This window comes from Kogia breviceps, chromosome X (assembly GCF_026419965.1).
Source record: "Kogia breviceps isolate mKogBre1 chromosome X, mKogBre1 haplotype 1, whole genome shotgun sequence".
Taxonomy (NCBI): domain Eukaryota; kingdom Metazoa; phylum Chordata; class Mammalia; order Artiodactyla; family Physeteridae; genus Kogia; species Kogia breviceps.
The window spans coordinates 2,384,399-2,407,003 of record NC_081330.1 but is presented as its reverse complement, the minus strand read 5'-3'; the positions used below and the strand labels follow the sequence as shown (position 1 = coordinate 2,407,003).

Genomic DNA, 22,605 nt, shown 5'->3' with positions numbered 1-22,605 from the left:
TTAGCCTCTGAAGATTCCAATAGCCCTATCTGTCATTGCCACCTGCAGGTCCTCTGCAGCCTTGGCCACAGAAGACCCCCACAGTCTGGCCAATGGCAATGTCTGCCAATGGAGCAGCATGGAGATTATGCCACTGTGCCTCCTCAGGAACCAAGGATGCTGCATCCTACCCAGCTGGTGCCTTTTAAAGCTACCTCCAGGTGAAAGTCTTTCACCACTGTAGCCAGTCCAAAAAGAATGGAAGAGGTGAGTGCACCCTTAAATGCACAGACATCAATACAAACCCATCAGAAACATGAAAAAGTAAGGAAATGTGATAGCACTAAAGGAACAAAATAATACTCCAATAACTGACCCCAAAGAAATGGAGATCTGTGAGTTATCTGAAAAAGAATTCAAAATATAAAGAACTCCTACATGCCAATTAGAAAAAGAGAAACAGCTCAATTGAAAATGGGCAAGGGATAAGAACAGATGGTTCACAAAAGAGGATCCAGAAATGTCAAGACACACAAGAAAAGATGCTCAACATTACTAGTAACTGGGAAGATGCAAGTTAAAGCACCAAGGGGATTCATCTCATAGCCAGCATATGTGCAAAGGCTGAAAAGTTTGGTAATAGCAAATACTGGGGAACGTGTAGGGACCAGGAATTATTCTGAGGGTCAGATGATGCAATTACTTCCAGGAGCAATTTGACAGGATCTAATGGAGTTGAAGATGTACAGTCCTTGTGACTCAGCAATTTCAAGTCCATTCGACTCTACTAGAAACCTTCTTGCTTGAGCATAAGGAGGAAAGTACCAAGTTTTCTCTACTGTACTGTTTTAATTGCAAAACATAAAAATGAAATAATGCTTGCTCAGTTAGAGAATGAAAGTGTAAACTCTGGCTTATGCATATGATCCTAGAAAGCAATGAAAACGAATAAATTAGATTGACATGTATCAAGCCAGATAAAGCCAAAATCAAAGCCAAAATAAAAAACCTGAATAACATTGGGCTTCAAAAGGATATGTATAATTTGACATCATTGTTGTACAATTTTAAAACTCATAAAAGTTTTATATTTTAGACACTTGTGAACTGTACATTGAGAAAAGTATAAAATGCATATCTGCATTGTGTTCAATTATTATAAAGTGAAATTCTATGTAACCAAATAACCAGAACCCCAAAAGCCCCTGTGCGTACTTTTCTAATCCAACACAGCCCCTCCTGTTCGCCTATAGGTAACAACCAGCTTGAATTTTTGTGTGTAAAATTAATAATAATAATAATTTTAAGGATGCTTAATGAGATTCAGGTGAACACAGATAGACAAATCAATGTACTCAGGAAAACAATACATGAACAAAATGAGAAACTCAACAAAGAAACAGAAATTTTTAAAAAATGAACCAAACAGAAGTTCTGAAGATGAATACAATGGATAAAATGAAAAATGCAATAGACAGCTTCAACAGTATGCTCAATCAGGCAGAAGAAAGAATCTGTGAGCTTGAAGACAGATAGTTTGATATTATCTAGTCAGAGGAGAATTAAAAGAAAGAAATTAGAATGAAAAAAGTACTGTATAGCTCAATATTTTGTAATAACCTAAGTGGGAAAAGAACTTTAAAAAGAATAGATACAGGTATATGTATAACTGAATCACTGCTGTACACCCAAAATTAACACAACATTGTTAACCAGCTGTACACTAATATAAAACAAAATAAAAAAACAGAGGGAAAACAGAGACTCTACTCTTGGAGGACACACACAAGGTCTTGCAAGCACCGGGACACAGGGCAAAAGCAGTGACTTCATAGGAGCCTGGGGCAGACCTACTTGCTGGTCTTGGAGCATTTCCTGAGGAGGCAGAGGGCAACTGTGGTTTTCCTGGGACATAAAAACTGGAGGTGAACATACCTAGGAGTACCCATCTGAAGGCTGACATCTTGCTTGGACATTAGCACCAAGGCCTGGCCCAATTCAACAGCCTGTAGACTCCAGTGCTGGGACACTTCGGGCCAAACAGCCAACGGGGCAGGAACACAGTCCCATCCATCAACAGACAGGCTGCCTAAAGACTTCCTGAGCTCACAGCCACCTCTAGACACTTCCCTTGACATGGCAGTGCCCACCAGAGGGCCAAGACCCAACTCCACCCACCAGTGGGCAGGCACCAGTCTCTCCCACCAGGAAGCCTGCAGGAACCTCTAGACCAGCCTCACCCACCAGGGGGCAGACACCAAAAGCAAGAAATATACAGTCCCACAGTCTGTGGAACTGAGTTCGCAAACACAGGTCAGAATCTACCTTGGGACCAGCTGGTCCCTGGCCCATGGGTGATGAGAGAGTACTACTGGGGCATATAGCACATCCCATACAGATGGCCACTTCACCAAGCTGGAGAAATATAACTAACCTTCCACATACATAAAAACACAAATACAAGGTTTAGAAAAAGTGAGACAGCAGAGGAATATGTTGCAGATGAAGGAATAAGATAAAACTCCAAAAGAACAACTAAGTGGCATGGAGGTAGGCAATTTACCAGATAAAGAATTCAAAGTAATGATCATAAAGATGATCCAAAATCTTGCAAAAATAATGGATGCACCGAGTAAGAAGTTTTTAACAAAGAATTAGAAAAAATAAAGAACAACTGAACAGTTGAAGAATACAATAACTGAAATGAAAAATATGCCAGAAGGAATCAATAGCAGAATAAATGAGGCAGAAGAAGGGATACATGAGCTGGAAGACAGAGTGGTGGAAATAACTGCCATGGAACAGAATAAAGAAAAAAAGAATGAAAAAAATGAGGACAGTTTAAGAGATTTCTGGGACAATGTCAAATGCAGCAATATTCACATTATAGGGATCCCAGAAAGAGGAGAGAGAAAGAAAGGACCTGAGAAGATATTTGAAAAGAGAATAGCTGAAAACATCCCTAACATGGGAAAGGAAGCAATCACCCAAGTCCAGAAATCACAGAGAGTACCATACAGGATCAAGCAAAGGAGGAACATGCTGAGACACATAGTAATCAAACTGACAAAAATTAAGATAAAGAGAAAATTTTAAAAGCAACAAATAACATACAAGGGAAATCCCATAAGATTATCAGCTGATTTTTCAGCAGAAACTCTGCAGGCCAGAAGAGAGTGGCATGATATATTTTAAGTGATGAAAGGGAAAAACCTACAACCAAAAATACTCTACCCAGCAAGGCTCTCATTCAGATTCAATGGAGACATCAAAAGCTTTACAGACAAGCAAAAGCTAAAAAGAATTCAGCACCACCAAACTAGCTTTACAACAAATGATAAAGGAACTTCTGTAGGCGGAAAAGAAAAGGCCAGAACTAGAAACAAGAAAAATATGAAATGGGAAAGCTCATTAATAAAGGCAAACATACAATAAAGGTAGGAAATCATCCACACACAAATATGATATCTAAGCCAGTAATCGTGAGAGGAGGAGAGTACAAATGCTGGATATTTCCAAGGCATTTGAAATTAAGAGATCAGCAATTTAAAACAATCATGCATATATGTAGACTGTTATATTAAAACCTCATGGTAAACACAAACCAAAAATATATAAAAGATATATACACAAATAAATAGTAATCCAAACACAACACTAAAATAGTCATCAAATCACAAGAGAACAAAAGAGGAAAGGAAGAAGAAAGACGTACAAAAACAAATCCAAAACAATTAACAAAATGGCAGTAAGAATATACATATCAATAATTACCTAAATTTAAATGGATTAAATGCTCCTACAAAAAGAAACAGACTGGCTGAATGGATACAAAAGCAAGACCTGTATAAATGCTGTGTACAAGAGACCCACTTCAGAACTAGAGACACATACAGACTGAAAGTGAGGGGATGGAAAAGATATTCCATGCAAATGGAAATCAAAAGAAAGCTGGAGGAGTAATACTCATATCAGACAAAATAGACTTTAAAGACTAAAGTCTTTAAAGAGACAAAGAAGGACAAGAGATGAAAGAGACTACATAATCAAGGGATCAATCCAAGAAGAAGATGTAACAATTGTAAATATATGTGCACCCAAAGTCAGAGTACCTCAATATAGAAGGCAAATGTTAACAGACATAAAGGGAGAAATCGACAGTAACACAATAATACTGGGAGATTTTAATACCCCACTTACATCAATGGACAGATGATCCAGACAGGAGATCAATAAGGAAAACAGGCCTTAAATGATGCATTAAACCATATGGACTTAATTGATATCTATAGAGTGTTTCATCCAAAAGCAGCAGAATACACATTCTTTTCAAGTGCACATGGAACATTCTCCAGGATAGATCACATGCTGGCCCAAAAAGCAAGCCTCAGTAAATTTAAGAAAACTGAAATCATATCAAGCATCTTTTCTAGCCACAACATTATGAAGCCAGAAATCAACTATAAGAAAATCTGCAAAAAATACAAACAGATGGAGGTTAAACAATATGCTACGAAACAACCAATGGATCATTGAAGAAATCAAAGAGGAAATTTAAAAATACCTAGAGACAAATGAAAATGAAAACACAATGATCCAAAACTTATGGGGTGCAACAAAACAGTTCTAAGAGCGAAGTTAATAGAGATACAAGCTTACCTCCAGAAACAAGAAAAATTTCAAATGAACAACCTAATGTTACACCTGAAGCAACTAGAGAAAAAAGAACAAGCAAAACTCAAAGTTAGTATAAGTAAAGAAACCATAAAGATCAGAGCAGAAATAAACGAAATAGAGACTAAAAAACAATAGAAAAGGTCAATGAAACTAAGAGCTGGTTCTTTGAAAGGAAAAACAAATTGATAAACCTTTAGCCAGACTTATCAAGAAAAAAAGGGAGAGAGCCCAAATCAATAAAATTAAAAATGAAAAAGAAGTTACAACCAACACCATAGAAATACAAAGGACCATAAAAGACTACTACAAGCACCTATATGCCAATAAAATGGACAACATAGAAGAAATGAACAAGTTCTTAGAAAGGTATGATCTCCCAAGACTGAACCAGGAAGAAATAGAAAATATGAACAGAACAATTACAAGTACTGAAATTGAAACTGTGACTTAAAAACTCCCAACAAACAAAAGTCCAGGACCAGCTGGCTTCACAGGCAAATTCTATCAAACACTTAGAGAAGAATTAACACCTATGCTTCTGAAACTATTCCAAAAAGTTGCAGAGGAAAGAATACTTACAAACTCATTCCATGAGGCCACAATCACCCTGATACCAAAACCAAAGATATCACAATAAGGAAAACTACAGGCCAATATCACTGATGAACATTGATGCAAAAATCCTCAACAACATACTAGCAAACCAAATCCAATGATACATTAAGAGGGTCATACACATGATCAAGTGGGATTTATCTCAGGGATGCAAGGATTTTTCAATATTCACAAATCAATCAGTATGATATACCACATTAACAAATCAAAGAATAAAAACCTTATGACCATCTCAATAGATGCAGAAAAAGGTTTTGATAAAATTCAACATCCATTTATGATAACAACTCTGCAGAAAGTGGACACAGAGGTAACCTACCTTAACATAATAAAGGCCATATATGACAAACCCACAGGTAATATCATACTCAATGGTGAAAAGCTGAAAGCATTTCCTCTAAGATCAGGAACAAGACAAGGATGTCCACTCTCACCACTTTCATTCAACATAGTTTTGGAAGTCTTAGCCATGGAAATCAGAGAAGCAAGGGAAATAAAAGGAATACAAATTGGAAAAGAAGAAGTAAAACTGTCACTGTTTGCAGATGACATGATACTATACATAGAAAGTCCTAAAGATGCTATGAGAAAACTACTAGAGTTCATCAATGATTTTGGTAAAGTTTTAGAGTACAAAATTAATACACAGAAATCTGTTGCATTTCTATACACTAACAATGTAAGGTCAGAAAGAGAAATTAAGGAAACCATCCCATTTACCATTGCATCAAAAAGAATAAAATACCTAGGAATAAACCTACCAAAGAAAGCAAAAGGCCTGTATTCCCAAAACTATAAGATGCTGATGAAAGAAATCAAAGACAACACAGACAGACGGAAAGATAAACCATGTTCTTGGATTAGAAGAATTAGTATTGTCAAAATGACTATACTACCCAAGGCAATCTACAGATTCAATGCAATCCTTATCAAATTACAAATGGCATTTTTCACAGAACTGGAACAAAAAATTTTAATTTGTATGGAAACACAAAAGACCCTGAATAGCCAAGGCAATCTTGAGAAACAAAAACGGAGCTGGAGGAATCAGGTTCCCTGACTTCAGACTATACTACAAAGCTACAGTAATCAAAACAGTATACTGGCATTTAAAACAGACATAGGTCAGTGGAACAGGATAGAAAGCCCAGAAATAAACTCATGCACATATGGTCAATCAATCTATGATGAAGCAGACAAAAATATACACTGCAGGAAAGACAGTCTCTTCAGCAAGTGGCAGGGGAACGTTGGACAGCCACATGTAAATCAATGAAGTTAGAACACTCCCTCACACTATACACAAAAATAAACTCAAAATGGATTAAAGACCTAAAAATAAGACCAGATACTATAAAACTCCTAGAGGAAAACTTAGGCAGAATACTCTTTGACATAAATTGCAGCAATACCTTTTTGAATCCGTCTCCTAGAGTAATGGAAATAAAAACAGAAATAAACAAATGGGACCTAATTAAACTTGAAAGCTTTTGCACAGCAAAGGAAACCATAAACAAAACAAAAAGACAACCTACAGAATGGAAGAAAATATTTGCAAATGATATGATTGAAAGGGATTAATTTTCAACATATACAAACAGCTCATACAGCTCAATATCAAAAAAACAAACAACCTAATCAAAAAATGGGCAGAAGGTCTAAAAAGACATATCTCCAAAGAAGTCATACAGTTTGTGGAAAGGCACATGAAAAGACGCACAACACTGCTAAGTATTAGGGAAATGCAAATCAAAATACAATACACGAAACCAGTATCACCTCACACCAGTCAGAATGACCAACATCAAAATGTCTACAAACAATAAATGCTGGAGAGGGTGTGGAGAAAAAGGAACCCTCCTATACTGTTGGTGGGAATGTAAATTGGTACAGCCACTATGGAGAACAGTATGGAGGTTCCTTAATAAACTAAAAATACAGCTACCATATTACTGATCCTACAATCCCACTCCTGGACATATATCCGGAGAAAACCATAATTTGCAAAGATACATGCACCTCACTGTTCACTTTAGCACTATTTACAGTAGCCAAGACATGGAAGCAACCTAAGTTTTCCATCAACAGATGAATGTATAAAGAAGGTGTGATATATATATATATATATATATATATATACACATACATACATACACACACACACACACATACACATACATACACACACAATGGAATATTTCTCAGCCATGAAAAGAATGAAATAATGCCACTTGCAGCAACAAGGATGGACCAAGAGATTATACTAAGTGAAGTAAGTCAGACAGAGAAAGACAAATATCATATGATATCACTTATATGTGGAATCTAAAAAAATGATACAAATGAACTTATTTACAAAACAGAAGCAGACTCACAGACATAGAAAACAAACTTATGGTTAGCAAAGGGGAAGGAGGGAGGGATAAATTAGGAGTTTGGGATTAAAATATACCTATTACCTATATAAAATAGATAACCGGGCTTCCCTGGTGACACAGTGGTTGAGAGTCCGCCTGCCGATGCAGGGGATATGGGTTCATGCCCCAGTCTGGGAGGATCACACATACCGTGGAGCAGCTAGGCCCATGGGCCATGGCCACTGAGCCTGAACGTCCAGAGCCTGTGCTCCGCAATGGGAGAGGCCACAACAGTAAGAGGCGTGCATACCGCAAAAAAAAAAAAAAAAAAAAAAAAGATAACCAACAAGGACCTACTGTATAACATAGGGAACTATATTCAGTATCTTGTAATAACCTATAATGGAAGAGATTATTAAAAAGAATATATATATATATATATAAAACTCAGTTATACATATATGAGTTACTGAGCTGTATACCTGAAACTAACACATTATAAATCAACCATATTTCAATAAAATTTTTTAATAAAGAAAGATGTTAACCTTGAAGAAGCATAAATAATAAATTACATTTTGTCTGATAGGAAAAAAAGAAAATAGTTACAGCTATATAATTATGCTGATAGATATACAACAAAAAGATGAAAAGTGAGGCATCAATATAAACTGTGGGGGGCAAGTGAATGTGTAAAACTTTCTTATGCAACTTAAGTTGTTATCAGCTTAAAACAGATGATTATAAGATGCATTATGAAAGCTTCATGGTAACCACAGAGCAAAAATCTGTAATAGATACACAAACAATATAGAGAAAAGAATCAAAACAAACCACTAAAACAATCATCAACTAACAAAGAAAGACAGCAAGAGAGGAGGAAAGAAACTAAGGAACTTCAAAACAATCAGAAATCATTATCAAAATTTAGTGATAGTAAGTCTTTATCCAATCATTTCTTTAAATATAAATGTTTTAAATTCTTCAATTAAAAGACACAAAGAAGCTAAATGGATAAAAACAACAACAAATAACAAGGCCCATCTATATGCTGCCTATAAGAGGCTCACTTAAGCATTAAGCACACTCACAGGCTGAAAGTGAAGGGATGAAGGTATTTCAAGCAAACGGAAATCAAAAGAGAGCAGGGGTAACTATATTTATATCAGAAAAAAAGAGACTTTAAGTCCAAAACTGTAACAGGTACAAGAAGGTCATTATATAATGACAAGGGTGTCAATTCATCACAAGGATATAACAATTGTAAACTCATGCACACTCATTATTGTAGCACGTAAATATATTAAATAGTTATCAACGGATCTGAAGGGGGAAATAGACAGCAATGCAATAATAGTAGGGGACTTCAATACCTCACTTTCAACAATAGATCCATCATTCAAATAGAAAATCAATAAGAAAATAATGGATCTGAATGATACTTTGGACCAAATAAACCAAACAGACATTTACAGAACATTCCATCCAACAGCAGCAGAATACACATTTTCTCTAGCACACACAGAACATTCTCCAGGATAATTCATGTAATATATCATAAAACATGTCTTAGCAAATTTAAGAAGATTGAAATCATAAAAACTATGTTTTCCAACCACAGAAGTATGAAACTAGAAATCAATAGCAGGAGGAAAGCTGGAAAATTGAAAATATGTGGAGATTGAACAACATGCTCCTGAACAACAAATGGGTAAAAGAAGAAATCAACACGGAAATCAAGAAATATTTTGAAACAAACGAAAATGGAAGCACAACATATCAAAACATGTGGGATATTGCAAAAGCAGTTCCCAGAGGGACGTGTATTGCAATAAATGCCTACATTAAGAAACAAGAAAGATCTCAAATAAGCTAGGAATAGAAGAACAAACTAAGCCAAAAGTTAACAGAAGGAAGGGATTATCAAAGATCAGAGCAGAAATAAATGAAATAGAGACCAGAAAAACAATAGAAAAGATCAATGAAACTAAGAGCTGGCACTTTGAAAAGATAAACAAAATTGGCAAGGCTTTAGCCAGATTAACTAAGAAAACAAGAAGACTCAAATAAATAAAACTAGAAATGAAAGAGGAGACATTACAACTGATAGCACAGAAATATAAAAAATTATGAGAGACTACAATTATATGCCAACAAACTGGATAACCAAGAAGAAATTGATAAATTCCTAGAAACATATGACCTAACAAAAATGAATCATGAATAAATAGAAAATCTAAAGAAACCCATAACAATTAAGGAAATTGAATCAGTAATCAGAAAACTTCCAAACACAGAAAAGCCAAGGATCAGATTGTTTCACCAGAGAATTCTACCAAACATTTAAAGAAGAATTAACACCAATCCTTCTCAAACTGTTGCAAACATCTGAAGAGGAGGGAACACTCCCAAATTCATCAAATTCATTTTATGCAGCCATCATTACCCTGATATCAAAGCCAAATAAGACACCACAAGAAAATAAAATTACAGACAAATATCCCTGATAAACATGTAAAAATTCTTAACAAAATATTACCAAACTGTTTTCAAAAGCACATTAAAAAATCATCCACCATTATCAAGTGAGATTTATCTCTGGGATGCAAGGATGGTTTAACACATGCAAAACAACAAATGTAATACACCACATTAATAGAATGAAAGATAAATATGATATAATCATCTCAACAGAGGCAGAAAAAGTATTTGACAAATACAACATCATTTCATGATGAAAATGTTCATCAAATTGGGTATAGGGCTTCCCTGGTGGCGCAGTAGTTGTGAGTCCACCTGCTGATGCAGGGGATGCAGGTTCATGCCCCGGTCCGGGAGGATCCCACATGCCGTGGAGCAGCTGGGCCCGTGAGCCATGGCCACTGAGCCTCTGTGTCCAGAGCCTGCGTGTCCGGAGCCTGTGCTCCACGACAGGAGAGGCCACAGCAGTGAGAGGCCCGCGTACCGCAAAAAAAAAAAAAAAAAAAAAATTGGGTATAGAAGGAATGTTCCTTAGCATAATAAAGGTCATCTATGACAAGCCCACAGATAACATCATACTCAGTGATAATAAGTTAAAACTCTTTCCTGTAAGGTCAATACAGAGATGCCCACTCTTACCATTTGTATTCAACATAATAATAAAAGTTCTAGCCAGAGCAATTAGGCAAGAAAAAGAAATAAAAACACCCATATCAGAAAGGAGAAGTAAAATCATTTCTGTTTGCAGATGATATAATCTTACATGTAGAAAACCCTGAAGACTCCACTAAAAAACTGTTAGAACAAATAAACAAATTCAGTAAAGTTTTAGGATACAAAACCAAGACACAGAAATCAGTTGCATCTCTATACACTAACAATGAATTATCTGAAAGAGAAGTTAAGAAAGAAATCCCATTTACAATAGCATTGAAAATAATGAAATATTGAGGAATAAATTTAACCAAGGAGGTGAAAGACCTGTACACTGTAAACTATAAGACATTGATTGAAAGAGATTAAAGAAGACACAAATAAATAAAAAGTTATCTCAGGTTCCTGGATTTGAAGATTAATACTGTAAATATGTCCATACTACGCATAATGAACTACAGATTCAATGTAATCCCAGTCAAAATTCCAAAGACATTCCTATACACAGAAATAGGAAAAACTATTCTACAATTTGTTTCAGACCACAAAAGACCCTGAATAGCCAAAGCAATCCTGAGAAAGAAGAGCAAAGCTGGAGGTATAACAATATCTGATTTCAAGCTATATTACAAAGCTATAGTAATCAAAACACTATGTTACTGGCATAAAAATAGGCACATAGATCAGTAGAACAAAATAAAGAGCCCAGACATAAAACCTCACAAATATACTCAACTAATTTTTGATGATGGAGCCAAGAACACACATTGGGGAAAGGACAGTCTCTTCAATAAATGATATTGGGAAAACTGGATATCCACTTGAAAAAGAATAAAACTGAACCCCTACCTTACACCACTCACATAAAATTAACTTGAAATGGATCAAAGATTTAAATGTAATACCTGAAACTGTAAATCTCCTTGAAGAAAACATAGGGGAACAGAGCCTTGACATTGGTCTTGGCAATAAGTTCTTGGATAAGTCACCAATAGCACAGGCAACAAAAATTAAAATAAACAATCTGGACTACATTAACCTAAAAAGCTCTGAACAGCAAAGGAAACAAGCAATAAATGGAAAAGAAAACCTACAGAACGGAAGGAAATACTCCCAAACCATATATCTGATTAGGAATTAATATTCATAATATATAAAGAACTCATACAACTCAATAGCAAAAGGGAAAATAATCCAATTTTAAAATGGGCAAAGGACCTGAGTAGGCATTTTTCCAAAGAAGACATACAAATGGCCATCAGGTGTGTGAAAATGTGTTCAACATCACTAATCATCAGGGAAATGCAAATCAAAACCACAATGAGACATCAACTTGCCTGTTAGGATGGCTTTTTATCCAAAAGACAAGAGATAACAAATGTTGGCAAGGATGTGGAGAAGTAGGAACCCTTGTGCACTCTTTGTGGGAATGTAAATTGGTATAGCTATTATGGAAAACACTACGGTTATTACTCAAAAAGTAAATATTGTACTATCATATTATCCAGAAATTCCACTTCTGGGTATATATCTGGAGGAATTAAAATCAGTGTTGCACAGGGATATCTGCACCCCCATGTTCACTGCAGCATTATTCACAATAGTAAAGGTACGGAAACAACCTAAGTGTCCACCAGTGGAAAAGAAAATGTGAGATATACACATACACACACAAACACACACACATACACAAGAGAATACGGCATGTGTAGGAGAAAGAAGTCAATCCTGCCATTTGTGACAACATGGATGGACCTTGAAGGCATTGTGTTAAGTGAGATAAGTTAGAGAAGGACAAATACTGTATGATATCACTTATATGTGGAATCTAAAACAACTGAACTTGTGCATACGATAATAGAATGGTAGTTACCAGAGATTAGGGTTGGTGAGGAAATGGGGAGATATTGTTTAAAGGTACAAACTTACAAGTAGTAGATAAACAAGTTCTGGAGCTCTAATATACAACATAGTGATTATAGTAAACAATACCATATTATAAACTTCAAGGTTACTAAGAGACTAAATCTTAACTGTTCTCAACACAAAAGAAATGATAAATATGTGACATCATAAAGGCATTAGCTAACTCTACTATAATCATATTGCAATATATAAATGTATCAAACCAAAACATTTTACACCTTAAACTTACACAATGTTATATGTCAATTATATCTCAATTTTTAAAAAGTGTTTTTAAAAATTCCTTTTCAGATCATGTATCTGCAATGCTCACAGACCTTTCATAAGTCTTCGTGGTTACCAAATAAAATCCAACTCCTTGACCTGATATTCATGGATTTCTGTGAATCTGCAATCTATTCCCAATATACTTTTACAGGTGTAAATTCCACTACTCCTCTTTCTGACCAGAAATCATAGCCATATCAGATTATTCACCATTTCCCAATACTCTCCATGTTTTCATTTTCCAAGTCCAGTCGTTCCAATAAGTGGAAAGGTCTAGCTAAAAATTCAGCACTAGGGATACCAGTTATATACTGGGAAGGGAATGAGAAACACCTGGAATTCAATAACATACATTCTAATGTTTTTAAAGAAGCCACTTAAAGAAAAAAGAATAAACTGATATTTGACTAGAATATGTCCAATCTATCTCAAAAAGACAACTGTCTTTTTCTTAAATGGCTTCTATAGACTGGTTATGAAACTAAAGAAGTATTAGCTTAAGACACACCCATTTGCTATGTGGTCCACCTGTTCACACTACTTGCTGAATTAAAGTAAAATAAAAACCAAGCCCTTCATACGTTCTTAGTAACTAAAAGCCACTGCTTCACAGAAACACACGAGAAGATCTGACTACTGTATCTTGTGAATGATTAAATAACAAGGTACTAGACCTTAGAGATATGATTTCATATGTGAACATCAGCAGGCATACCCTAACTTAAAATGGGTTGTATTCCAAAGTTTGCAAAGAATTAAAGGCACATTCTTCCTTTGAAACAATGCCATAAAGGGTAGCTACTTTTCCAGGCAAGGCTACACAAGTCTTTATTTCTCATAATTTATCTGAATGACTGTAATTGCCAATGCACGATCACTATCTCAGCAACGTTTCTCATTAAGTGGACTTTCATAGGCCAGCCTGAGAACCATTTATAACACTGCCTATGTGGAGAAAAGAATTATGACACAAAAGAAGGGAAACTACAGGCATATTCTCTTCCCCACTATTATTTACTCTCTACCCCACAACCATGGCCATAACCAAAGCAATGAGCTGGTCACGGCCTCAAATCTCTCAATCAATCCTAGTGACTAGTATCCTTACAATGGAGAGTCCTGACAGTCATCACCTTAACCAAGAGGTCACATTTAGCATTAGTAATACTGAGACCACCTTGCCTCCAGACACGATACAATAGGAAGTCATAGTGTCATCTACCAAATATTCTTGATCCTGGCTTCAAATGTCCAGCTCTGCCCTGTGTTACAAATTCTACACTTCTACTTCAAAATGGAAAATGATATTTCTTATTCCTCTAGGTCCTATAAGAAAATTACACTTGCCCCATTTTAGCACAGGCTAGGCAGTCATGTGGCTGAGATAGTAAGTATTCAGAGATTGAGGGATTACTATACATAAGTAGATGTTCATGTACATAAAATAAATGGACATGTGCCTAATTCATACTTAAAAGTGACCAAACACATGAAAAGCAATACACTGTAGCAATTAATAGCATGTACCCTGGAGCCAGACTGTCTGGGTTTCAGTCCTGGCTCTGCCACTTTTTAACTGTGTGAGCTCTGGCAAGTTACTTGACCTCTCCGTGTCTCCATATTTTATCTGTGAAACAGGAATAATAGCAGCACCTAGGTAGCAGGTCTGTTATAAGGATTATATGGATTAACCTATGTAAAGCACTTAGAATAGTGCTTGGTACATAGTAAGAGTTATTTAAACATAAGTTTTAAAGTAACATGATAGGATATGAAAGTTATAAATAAGAATAAAGTATTGAACTAAGTTTCAAAAAATCTAATTAGAGAACAAAGGAGAGTGTTCAGTTTTAAGCAATGTCTGGAAAATCGTATCATGTCAGAATAGTTGAAAGTAAGAAGAGTTATCCTGTAGACAAGAAAGCATGGAGTAGCTCTGAGACCTGTTATGTGGAAAAGGAAGCAAGTGCCACAGGGGTCTAAAACTGGTAGGTATTAGAGGAAGGTGGACTTCTGCTACACTTTCCAATCCCTAGAGCTATATGCCCGTGGTAATAATGCAGTTTACTACTGAAGGGATTCAAACTGGTAGGTCAATCATAAAGCATAATGCAAGAGGGATTCTTGATCAGGGTAGAAGCTTAGGACTTACAGCTTCTCAGGTCCCACATCTGATTCTTAAATTTTAAGATTTGGTGATTGAATGGTAAAAGTATTAATGTATTGATTCCATAATAGAGGTTATATACACATGGAAGAGATTAGACTTTGCATACTTATAATTCAAGTCAAAATTAGCTTGTGGGCTTCCCTGGTGGCGCAGTGGTTGGGAATCTGCCTGCCGAAGCAGGGGATACAGGTTCGTGCCCCGGTCCAGGAAGATCCCACATGCCGCGGAGCGGCTGGGCCCGTGAGCCATGGCCGCTGAGCCTGCGCGTCCGGAGCCTGTGCTCCGCAACGGGAGAGGCCACAAGATTGAGAGGCCCGTGTACCACAAAAAAAAAAAAAAAATTAGCTTGAGACTTTCCCACTCAACATGTGCCACACCTGTCCACATTATTCACTGAGTTAAAGTAACATAAAAACCAAGTCTTTCATGTTTCTCTTAGTAACTTAGTATTTACATGTGTGGTCACAGGTGCCAGTTTATTCTGAGATTAAGAGAACTGAGAAAATATATTTCACAATGAAAGCAGACACTTACAAGGACCTATGGAACACGGCACCAAGTCAGACTATGATGTGACAAAGAGACAATGAATCAACAGTTCAAACATTTCCTCTTAAATTCACAGTACCTGCTCTCACCACTGCCAGCACTATGTAATCTTGATGCAGAAAAAGTGGTGATATGGTGTCATGTAAATGTACAGCCTTCTGCCCAGTGTCTTTCATTTCCCCTCCCAGATATATTATGCACTCTTCACCCTGTTCTCTTTCTTATAAGGGTAAACTATATGAACTAGATCAGCAGGGCTGCCACAGCCTCTGGCTTCAGAAGACAGAGGGAAAAAGAAGCGAAAGTCTGGGTATGTAATCTCTTGGCTCTCTCCCTGGGAAATCTCCTCCACTAAAGATTTCTTCACCTCTTAAGTAAATTTGTTTTACATGACGTACCTACTACTGGCCTTAGGTTCTTGCTGTATCTGTTGGGGGTGTATCTACACCCAGACCATACCTTTACTATTAGGTCCTTTGCAAATGTACCCTCCTCAAATAGTCTTATTTGAAATGTCCCATCTGTGTTCTTTGGGATCCTGACTGATACACATCTCAAGTTTCAACAAATCGCAGTCAGATCTGGACAGAATATCCATTTGGCATTTACTTGCTACTGAGGTTGACCCCTCACGAAATTGCTTATATTCAACCATTTTGACTCAGATAAATGACATTTTCATAATGCTCCAACCTAACACTGTTCACACACATAGTTATTTGTTAATGGTCAAACGAGGAAGCAGGAGTATAAGAAATTCCTTTATTACATGAAGCTGAAATTGTTCCCTGTAGCTTTTCTTAAAAAATATGGGACTTGGAATCAGAGACTGGTATTCTAGACCTAGCTCTACTATCAATTTTCTGTAAAGTCTTAGAAAAGTAAATTTCCTTTGATGGAACTCAATTTCTTCATGCACAAAATGAGGAATCAGACTAGATGCTCTCTATGCATTTTCCCATATCTGCTATTCTAAAATTTCAGAATCCCATATTCCTAACTATACTGTAAGTTCTTTGAAAACAAGGACTGTGTCCCCAAAGTATTGTTCGAAGATTCCTTACATCAGAATCATGTGGGGCACTTGATAAAAATGCAAATTTTAGGCACTATTCCCAGAGCTACTAAATCAAATTCTCCATGTGTGGAGCCTGCTTCCTTGCTTACACATACCAAACATTGAGAACCATTGCATTTAGAACATGATTTAAACAAAGTACTGGTCAATAAACTAGTACTCCTCAACAGTCTCTGCTTTTTCAAGCAGGATGTTTTGGCCTTCTCTTTAATATAATTATTAAAAGCCTTGATTATCTGATTTTCTAAGCACCAAGAGGACATAAGCAAACTGATGTAAACAGGAGAAGTGACAACTGACACTGAGGATGGAGACACAAAAAGAAAAAAAAGCAGATATAGGATAAACACAATGAATATTCTTTATGATGATCAGAGAGTCACCAAGAAGTGGGACTGTTCTGTTCAAAATCCTTGTTTAGGATTATTAGATAACATGCAATACATTTTTAGAGAACTTTAATTCTCAGAGTTAAAATTAAAAAGCCTTTAACATTTGAAGAGGTAAGATTCATTTATTTAGAACTTCCATCTTATTTAGAACATCTATCATGCCCAATGAAATCACATACATGAGAAGTTAATAAGACAGAATTAGTCTTTTTTCCACACTGGGATAAAGAACAAAAAGGGCCTCATGGGCCATGTTTCTAAGGACATATCAGTCCAATTGTATAGCGCTCAGCCCCAGAGATTATTGTTGAAAATGCTGATAGAAGATGGAAAGACTCAGAGTACATTAAGATAATCAACTCTGCAAAAATATTTAGGAACAAGTCCTAATGCTTCCAAGTATATGGGACAATAGCCAAATGTAAAACAACAACAAACACTACCAAAGAATAAAATATCCTCTGTAATACTGAAATGTGTAGAGGCTAAGGGGGTGATTTCTAGTAATGATATTCTCTGAATGAGGTTGACTTTGAAAGTCAAAAGAAGTTCAAAATAGCTGAAGAACATAGTTTGGTGACAGGAGGACTAAGAAATAAGGGTGACAAATGGGTGGATGCTGGGTCATACTGGGTCTTATAAAATCATATTAAGGAGTTGGGACTTTAGGGATAATAGAAACTCATTAAGTAACTCTAAATAGGACAGCTATAATGCAACATGCATTGTAGAAGAAACACTGGCTACAGACTTTAGGAAGCAAAACCAATTAGAGACTTTTGCAGTAGTCCAAGTGGAAGACAACATTGGATTAAACGAGGGTGGTAGCGGGAAAGTTGGAGAAAAGTAGATGAATCCAAGGGATGTGGGAGGAAGACATGACAGATCTTAGGAATTGATTGAATCTGTAAAGTGAAGGGTAGAAAGCATAGCCATAAAAGCATGAAGAAACCAAATATAGTCTTTACTGTTACTACTACGTCAAGATTTCTTGTACTATGCCAGTAAAACCATCCCCCAGCTACTTCAGGGCATTACCATCAGCTGAAGGGAACCATCTCACTCTAAAATGCCTGGGAGGACAATGACTGACTGAGATGAAGCTACAAAAGCCAGGCCCCTTGCCAAAACTATAGTACCATTCATGCTCCGTATCTCCCCATGGGGTCAAATGGAAGCTACACTTCAAGAGAAATCACACCTTTGTTTTACTTTTGCTCCTTCCCTATCTCACTTCCCTTACTTCTTACAAGTTTCCCTCCTTAACAAATGAATCTACATAGGCAACAGAAACAGACTCACAGAGATAGAAAACAAACTCATGGTTACCAAGGGGGAAAGGGAGGGGGAGGGATAAATTAGGAGTATGGAATTAACAGATACACACTACTATATATAAAACAGATAAGCAACAAGGATTTACTGTGTATCACAGGGAACACTATTCAATATCTTGTAACAACCAATAATGGAAAATAATCTGAAAAAAAAGAATATTTATATAACTGAATCACTTTGCTCTATACCTGAAATTAACACAATATTGTAACTCAACTATTCTTCAATTAAAAAAAAAAAAAAAGCTCTGGTCAAAGGCAATAATTTATCACAGTCTTCTTTTGTTCTAGGAGTTAAGGGTACTTACCCGCCAATATCCTGTTTCACAAAGTCACCAGGTTCTTGTCGTCTTGATTCCCCTTGGCCAGTTGTTCCAGGGAGAATATTAATCAGGAAGAGAAGCCCAAGGCTAGTCATGTAGAACTGACTTATTTGTGTGATTATCATCTTCTTAGGCACCAACTTGGAGAGACCTGTGAGTTCCATGTTCAGGGAAAGAGGAAGGGGAAAGGAGTAGAAGACAAAGGGAAGGAGGAAGAAGTGGTGAAAAAAAAAAGATTTTATTCAGCTCTATTAGAGCCACTTAACTTCCATAAGATACAGCTACTAAATGCTTACTGTGACAGCCCTCCTTCTGCAGTTCATCAATGCCACCAAAATTCACTCCTGGCATATCCCTCTCTTGATTATACCAGAGCCCAACCAATAGAGGGTAGTATAAAGACTCTAAATCAGTAATTGGAAGTCTTAGGTTACAATGCCATCTTTTTCCCTGTCTTCTTGTAACTAGGTGAGTCAAAGAACTTCTCTTAGCCTCAGTTACCTCTTATAATCTGAGATCTTAAAATAATCTCTCATGTCTTCATTTTATTTTCCCCCCATCCTGTTTGATTTTTTACTATCTCAAATGCCTTTTCCATGAATAATTGTATAATATTGTAGAAAATCCTAGAATATTAAGACCTGGAGTCTCCTTATAGAATTTTTGGGATTGATTCTCATCTTGATACAGTTAAGCAGTTTTCCAAAATATCAAAGGGCCTGGAGAAGATGGACTGTATCCTCTGAATCGGGTTGAGAAAATGCTGAATGATGAGACACCATGATTCCTGAATAGGAATGCAATGTTTTCCCATAAAGAGATATTTGAGGGCAAAACCAGTCCCATATAGGGGCCACAACATAAAGAAGAAATCCAAGCATAATCTCCTGGTACAGAAGTCCTTACGTGGTCAGCAAATTATACTGATGATAGAATTATGCAATTTTGAGTTGCCTATATGCAAGGCAGTTTTATGAACTCTGGACTGGTGGAGGTTTACCCAGGGCATGGGGTTAAGAAAACAGTGTAAAGAGGCACTTGCTTGTTACCTCTAAACCTTACGGCTTCTTTGAATTTGAGAAACTGACCACTTGAAGGAGACCTAATTCTGACCCAGCACCATACTCTTTTATAGTCATATAGGTGGTTTAATTTTCAGAGGGCATAGAAGGATATGAAACATTTTTCCCAAGGAAAGTTTATACAAGACACTAATATGTAAAACAGATACATGCTGAAGAGCTATTCTGGTAGATGAGAAGATGAAGAACAAAATCTTTCTAAATTGATCCTAAACACTCCACCACCCCCCGCCCCAAAGCAGCCACTAGGTTCTATATTAGATTGTCTTCTTGAATCTGATACAGGCATAGAAAACTATGATACAGCAGAAGATGGATTCATGACATGAGAAAATGTCTACATTATAGATAGAAATAGTCAGAGTATTCGGTTGTATCACATAAATTTGCCAATATTTGACAATTTTTCTTTCATAAAACAGCAATTTCTTATGCTCAATTTAATATGTGCTGTGACATCCATGATTCATGAGCTGTACAATCGTTGATGGCTATTTTACAGAAATCAACAGAAACAGTACAGTTAAGAAAACCATAGCATATGAGTAAGAAAATATGGTGCATAAACAGACAATTCTGGGGCAAGAGAAACAGCTGTAGTATGGGCAATAACTCTGACATATGCTCAAACATCCACAGGGCTTTAGAAGACCCTAAGGTTGAAAATCACACGACAAAGGTTAATGCTCATATAATCATGATTGACAATTACTCTACAGGAACCAAGAGACTTGGTACAGGAGGTGAAGTCTAAAGTGTAGAAATAATGCATGGAATACAGGACAGAACTATGATGCATGCTTAAAAAACATGAGTGCCTGAGTAACCATCCTGGGTTTAAGAGAAGATGGCCATGCTGCATGAGCAAAGATACTCATAGTGGATGTTCAACTATGCTATTCTAGTATATAACTATGGCTTATGTTCAAATGATCATGGTAAACAAGCAGCAAATCTTCACACTAAGCATAGATACCAATGACACAGAAACAAATGCCCATGATTTGGAAGGAGAAAACTATGATGCATAAGAAGACAACAATGTTATATAAACTCATGACTAAGATACATGTTCAAATAACCATTATGCATGAGAAGACATCCATTATATATAAAAGAGGTTGGACATAATACATGCCCTCCAACTACCGTAACACTTGTTAGCAAACAATATTATTATTATTCATGTGAATATATTTATGATATAAAACCATTTGGCTATGGTATATGTCAGAAAACCATAGCACATAAGCCTACTAACCACTGAACAAGAGAAGAGGGCCTTGGTACACATTCCATTAAGACATTGCACGTGATCAAAAGAATGCCACTAGACTGCTGTACAACAGTGTGAATATACTTAACAACACTAAACTGTACAGTTAAAATGGTTGATTGTTTGTCATGTGTTTTTTTTTTTACCAGAATTAATGTTTTAATTAAAAACCAACATGCCACTGGAACAGGCAGAGTCTTAGCAAGTTGGCAAATATCTATAAAACAGGACCCAATCCTGATATATGTACAGAGAAATATGGCACATTAGAAGATATTAGCATTAAATGAACATAAATCCATGTACATGCTCAGATGATCATCAAACAGTACAGAGAAGGACAGTAGAAGGGCAGACACTCAAAATTATTCTAACAACCTTGCTGAATTTTCAAGTGACCATAGTGCATAAACCATGACACTTGAACAAAGAGCCTTCAAACATGATAAAGCATCTATCTAGCTGGAGACAACTATGGTATATGCTTAAACAACCATGATGAATGTGAAGAAGTATTGGGTATATTAGTCCTTAACCACGATGTGTGCATACACAATGTGTGTATCACGGCAACCATGATACAAGAATTAAGTGACATGGTTTAGGAGTAGATGTCCATGCTAGACTGCCATGATGCAGGAACAGAAGCCATGGTCCAAGAGTAGGTTGACATGCTCAAATTTTTCCACTGGAGCTGAGAGGTAAGGTATAGATGCAAGTGACCATAATGGAGAATTGATATCTTTCAAGTAATGATGACCATGGTGAATAAATTGCTATTTATAACATATGAACAAACAAATATATACTACACATACCCATGATGAATACACCGAAAATTACAGCAAAGGAACATCATGTAATGACATGAATATTCACACAACTATGTTGCATGAGCAGAATGTAAAACCTAAGACTAGTTTTAAAGTTAGTATAAAGAAGCCGGTGTACACTGCAAAAGTAGACAACCATGGTGTATGCTCATATAAGTACAGCAAATGAATAAACACCGATGACATATGAGCTTAAAACCAATGGGTGTATTCAGATAACCATGGTCACAATGGCAGATCCCTCTGGTAGGGGCAGATCGGCTATAATATAGGAAGTGACAACCCTTGTGCAGGCTCAGATAATCTTGGTATTAGAATGTATTATCTATGGTACAGGAACACACAATCATGACACATGCTCAAGTCACCATAACATGTAATTGCATAGCCAAAATAACAATGCTTACTCAATCAATTCACTCTGCTCAGGAACTAAAGGAAGGTACAAGGAACTAACTAGAGGGAAATCTCTATTAGCTGATAACTTACAAATTAATATCTCCATCCTAGATCTCTCCTGCAACCCATATCTGCACTTAGATGTCTGAGAAGCATCTTAAACCTAACACGTTCAAATATCCACCTACACACACACACACACACACAGAG

At 36.4% G+C, this 22,605-nt stretch overlaps 1 protein-coding gene across 3 annotated transcripts in view; it reads right to left on the bottom strand.

The window, feature by feature from the left end:
- GABRA3 (gamma-aminobutyric acid type A receptor subunit alpha3) overlaps positions 1 to 22,605 on the bottom strand; it is a 252,191-nt gene that overhangs the window by 132,795 nt on the left and 96,791 nt on the right. For all 3 annotated transcript variants that reach the window (XM_067023166.1, XM_067023165.1, XM_059049636.2), the window contains exon 2: positions 18,791 to 18,956. In XM_067023166.1, the coding sequence (XP_066879267.1) occupies positions 18,791 to 18,930 (140 nt within the window). In that variant the 5' untranslated portion in view covers positions 18,931 to 18,956. The remainder of the gene's footprint in view (positions 1 to 18,790; positions 18,957 to 22,605) is intronic.